Source organism: Camelina sativa, chromosome 20, assembly GCF_030686135.1.
Source record: "Camelina sativa cultivar CO46 ecotype springtype chromosome 20, ASM3068613v1".
Taxonomy (NCBI): domain Eukaryota; kingdom Viridiplantae; phylum Streptophyta; class Magnoliopsida; order Brassicales; family Brassicaceae; genus Camelina; species Camelina sativa.
The window spans coordinates 12,170,760-12,175,671 of NC_141899.1; the positions used below are offsets into that span (position 1 = coordinate 12,170,760).

The window sequence follows — 4,912 nt, forward strand, 5'->3', positions numbered from 1 at the left end:
AAGAAGATGAAGAAGAGGATGATACTGAGGAAGAAACTGATGATGATAGCGAATACCAAACAGATAACAGTGGTAACAATGATCAAGATGACCAAGATTATGTCCAAGATTTTGAAGAAGATGAAAAAGATGATGAGCTGGAAAGTACTGAAGATAATCTTAAAATTAAAAAAAAGGAGAGGATATCTCAATTAATCACAAAATCTCATTTGATCTTCGTGATTTCAGGTAAATTTTAAAACTCATATATATTTTATATTATACATAATCATACTCTTAATCCATTATTTTAAATCACACAAATTTTAATTCTTTAATTTTAGTGGAACCCTACTAAGGTGTGAATTATTCGAAAAAACGGCTGGGGAATTCTATGATGCTTTAAAATCATTCCAGGGTGAACGTTTAATTTGTGTTATTCGTTGGGGTGTTATTGAAGATTTCCAAGGTATATTTCCAAGGTATAATTTGTGTTATTGCATATTTATGATGATCGTGTATTTAAAGGAATAAATTCTGTTATAACTTTGCAGGAAAAAGAAGTATATCTTCTACAGTTTGTACGCGAATAACACTCAATCCTTGCAATTCTGAGGTTGCGAAAATGATGGAATTGTAAGAATAACATCTTAGTTCATGCTATAAAATAGATGAAAACGAAATTCGTTTATAAACTTTTTCACGTTCTACTTAATTGAATTATAGGAGATCGAGGAAGAGGACTCGCGGATAGAAGACTGGCTTCCATGAATTTTTATGGCGTTCTAGGGATTTTATTGGATTTTAATTATTTTATATTTAGTTAGTAGTTGGATTTTAAAAAATTCTTGCTTTGATTTAAAATGAAATATATTAATTATTTATTTACATATAATGAGCTAAACAAATTAGTTACATATAACGAATTATGTTTTTAAAAACCAGTAGTTTTCTTTAAACATAACTTTAAAAATTAGCTACATATAAATTATTTAAAAAGAAATATGAAGTGGAAGACTTTTAGTTTTCCAATGAAGTTTCAACAATAAATTCTTCCCAAAACCATTCATGGATAATACTGTTGTCGACGATGCTGGCTATCCAATATATAGACGACGTAACGATGGGAGAATCGTGGAGAAAAGAGGATTTCAATACGATAATAGTTACGTTATTCCCTATAATCGTGATTTATCACTCCGTTTTCGTGCTCATATAAATGTTGAGTGGTGCAACCAGACACGTTCAGTTAAATATTTGTTCAAGTACATCACTAAAGGTCCGGACTATGTTAGAGCCAAAGTAGGAGAAGAAGATCAGGAAAATGAAATTAAAAAGTTTTTCAATTGCAGGTAACAACTTAATAGGATTGTTAAATATTCTCATATTAAATTATACGTGACAAACTAATCCAATATTTTTTAGGTATGTATCTGCATGTGAGGCTTCTTGGCGAATTTTTGCTTTCCCGATTTGTTATCGTACTACAGCCGTAGAAAAACTCCCGTTTCATCTTCCAGGAAAAGAATTGGCTATTTACAATCAGGATGATCCAATAGAAGATGTATTGCAACGTACAACAAATAGAACTTCTAAATTTTTGGGCTGGATGGAATGAAACAAGATTTATCCCCAGGCCAGAGCACTTACGTATGCTGAATTTCCATCTAAATTTGTGTGGAATAAGAGAGAAAAACTTTGGAAGCCAAGATCAGAGAAACGGAAAAGTTTTGCAATAGGCAGAATTACGTATGTACCGCCTTCTGTAGGACAAGCCTATTACTTGCGAGTACTGCTTAATAAAATTCCAGGACCAACAAGTTTTGACTATTTAAAAACAGTCAATGGTGTACTTTATAGTGATTTCCAAGAAGCTTGCTATGCTTTGGGATTATTGGATGATGATAAGGAGTACATTGCAGCTATAAATGAAGCAGGTGAATGGTGTTTTGGGGAATTTTTAAGAAAGTTATTTGCGATCCTACTGCATACAAAGAGTTTAACTGTTCCTCTTGAAGTTTGGAATAAAACGAAAGACATCTTGTGTAAGGATATTTTGTTTAAAGAAAGGAGAAACAGGAACGATCCAGGTATTTCAAAAAAATATTTTCTTTTATCAAAATATTCCGTTTTCGAAGAAAAAAATATATATATTTATATATAATGAAATGTTTAAAATTTTCTGTGGTAGGTCTAATGTTGTCGCGGACTCAGATAGAAAATATATGTTTAACTGAAATAGAACTCATGTTACGATCGAATGGGACATCTCTTACGGCCTTCGAGACAATGCCTAGACCAGATGATAGTATAATGAACACAGGAGAAAATAGGCTTATCGCAGATGAGAGAATATATAAGCCTCAAAAACAACAGGAATTGTACAATAAGTTGTTACCTATGCTAACTGATGAGCAGAGACGTGTTTATGAAGAAATTATTCACTCTGTGAATCACAGTAAAGGTGGTATGTTTTTTGTCCATGGTTTCGGAGGTACTGGAAAAACTTTTATGTGGACTATTCTTGGTGCTGATATAAGGTCTAAAGGTAATATTGTTCTTAATGTTGCTTCGAGTGGTATAGCTGCTTTGCTTTTGGAAGGTGGTAGAACGGCTCATTCAAGATTTGGTATTCCAATCAATCTTAATGAATATTCTGTTTGTTTGATAGATGCCGAATCTGATCTTGCTGATTTAATTAGAGAAGCAAAGCTCATAATATGGGACGAGGCTCCAATGATGAACAAGCTTTGTTATGAGACTTTAGATAGGAGTTTGCGAGATATCATGAAGTGTGACCAGATTTTTGGAGGTAAAGTTGTTGTGTTAGGAGGTGACTTTAGACAGATTTTACCAGTTATTACCGAAGGTGGAAGGGTAGCCACAGTTTTAGCATCTATCAACTCATCTGTTCTTTGGAATAGTTGTAAAGTTCTTAAACTTACCGAAAAGTTGAGACTTTGCAAAGCACGTAATAGTATGGATGCAGGTGCTCTTGCTACTTTTTCTAAGTGGCTTCTTGATATCGGGGATGGCAAAATTAACGAGTCAGATAGTGGGGATGTGGAGATAGAAATTCCGGATGATTTATTAATTAATACAAGTGGAAATCCTATTGAAGCAATAGTTAAAGAGATCTACGGAGAACAATTTACAAGGAGGACTGACCCAAAATTCTTTAGTGAAAGAGCTATTCTAAGTCCAAGAAATGACGATGTTGATAAGATAAATCAGTTTATGCTTACTAAGCTTCCAGGTATGCAAATTAAAAAGGATATAGAAATTTAATTTTTTGAAAATTTTCTAATATTCAAAACATATACGAAATTTAATTTTTAAATTTTGCAGGTGAGGAAAGACGATATCTTAGCTCTGATAGTATTGAAACGTCTGATACGAGCGGACTTGATGATATGATCTACACTCAGGAATTCCTAAACAGTATTCAAGTTTCTGGACTGCCAAGCCATGTTTTGACTTTGAGAATAGGAGCACCTGTCATGTTGTTAAGGAATATAGATCCTAAGGGAGGTTTATGTAACGGTACGAGGCTGATTATTACTCAGATGGCCAATCATGTAATCGAAGCAAGAATCGTGACAGGAAAAAAGGTTGGAGATAAGGTACTTATCCCTAGGATGTATGTTAGTCCACCTGATGCAAAGTTTCCCTTTCGTATGAGACGACGACAGTTTCCTATTACCGTGGCGTTTGCAATTACTATAAACAAGAGTCAGGGTCAGACGCTAGAACATGTTGGATTGTTTCTTCCGAAGCCGGTTTTCACACATGGACAGCTTTATGTTGCATTCTCTCGAGTGACAACCAGAAAAGGATTGAAGGTGTTAATTACTGATAAAGATGGAAAATGCCAGAATAAAACACTTAATGTTGTTTTCAAAGAGGTTTTTGAGACTGTTTAATTATTATGTTTTTAATTGAACATTGTTTTGGATTTTTAGATTAAATTTTATTTTCCATAATTAGTTAAACAAATTTTTATGAACTTTGAAATACAATGTTACTCATAATATTCATTACAATTATCTGTAATATAATTTAAATTGTGGTATTTTGCTATGTAATTAGAATAGAAATTATAATTATGTAATGGTAAAAATTATTGTTTAAGGTATGATAAAGTCTTAATTTTAACAATTAAATCTCAAACATATTTAAATTAGAACCTTGCAAAATATATCTATTAAAAACGAATCCTGTCTTTCACTTTGTTATCATAATTTAAATAATAATATATAATAGTGAAAAAAAAAAGTTGTATCACTAAACATTAAGCAAGAATCGTGACAGGAAAAAAGGTTGGAGATAAGGTACTTATCCCTAGGATGTATGTTAGTCCACCTGATGCAAAGTTTCCCTTTCGTATGAGACGACGACAGTTTCCTATTACCGTGGCGTTTGCAATTACTATAAACAAGAGTCAGGGTCAGACGCTAGAACATGTTGGATTGTTTCTTCCGAAGCCGGTTTTCACACATGGACAGCTTTATGTTGCATTCTCTCGAGTGACAACCAGAAAAGGATTGAAGGTGTTAATTACTGATAAAGATGGAAAATGCAGAACAAAACACTTAATGTTGTTTTCAAATAGGTTTTTGAGACTGTTTAATTATTATGTTTTTAATTGAACATTGTTTTGGAATTTTAGATTAAATTTTATTTTCGATAATTAGTTAAACAAATTTTTATGAACTTTGAAATACAATGTTACTCATATTATTCATTACAATTATCTGTAATATAATTAAAATTGTGGTATTTTGCTATGTAATTAGAATAGAAAATATAATTACGTAATGGTAAAAATTATTGTTTAAGATATGATAAAGTCTTAATTTAAACAATTAAATCTCAAACACATTTAAATTAGAACCTTGCAAAATATATCTATTAAAACGAATCCTGTCTTTCA

General features: G+C 32.0%; 2 protein-coding genes across 2 annotated transcripts; both read left to right on the forward strand.

Moving 5' to 3' along the window:
* Positions 1-1,047: 1,047 nt before the first annotated feature.
* On the forward strand, positions 1,048-3,267 carry LOC147918757 (uncharacterized). Its single transcript, XM_087503686.1, has 5 exons — positions 1,048-1,331; positions 1,405-1,543; positions 1,604-1,728; positions 1,840-1,916; positions 2,171-3,267. The coding sequence occupies exons 1-5, from the start codon at positions 1,048-1,050 to the stop codon at positions 3,265-3,267; spliced, it is 1,722 nt and encodes a 573-aa protein (XP_087359812.1).
* A 125-nt stretch (positions 3,268-3,392) lies between these two features.
* On the forward strand, positions 3,393-3,902 carry LOC147918758 (uncharacterized). Its single transcript, XM_087504802.1, has one exon. It carries the CDS (start codon positions 3,393-3,395, stop codon positions 3,900-3,902), a length of 510 nt encoding a protein of 169 aa, XP_087360928.1.
* The last annotated feature ends 1,010 nt before the right edge of the window (positions 3,903-4,912 follow it).

Excerpts from the sequence above, each read along its gene's own strand:
- LOC147918757 (XM_087503686.1), top strand. The coding sequence starts at position 1,048 with ATGGATAATACTGTTGTCGACGATGCTGGCTATCCAATATATAGACGA. Across the intron at positions 1,544-1,603 it reads AGGATGATCCAATAGAAGAT|ATTTATCCCCAGGCCAGAGC; the intron begins GTATTGCAACGT and ends GAATGAAACAAG. Across the intron at positions 1,917-2,170 it reads TGCAGCTATAAATGAAGCAG|GTCTAATGTTGTCGCGGACT; the intron begins GTGAATGGTGTT and ends TTTCTGTGGTAG.
- LOC147918758 (XM_087504802.1), top strand. The coding sequence starts at position 3,393 with ATGATCTACACTCAGGAATTCCTAAACAGTATTCAAGTTTCTGGACTG.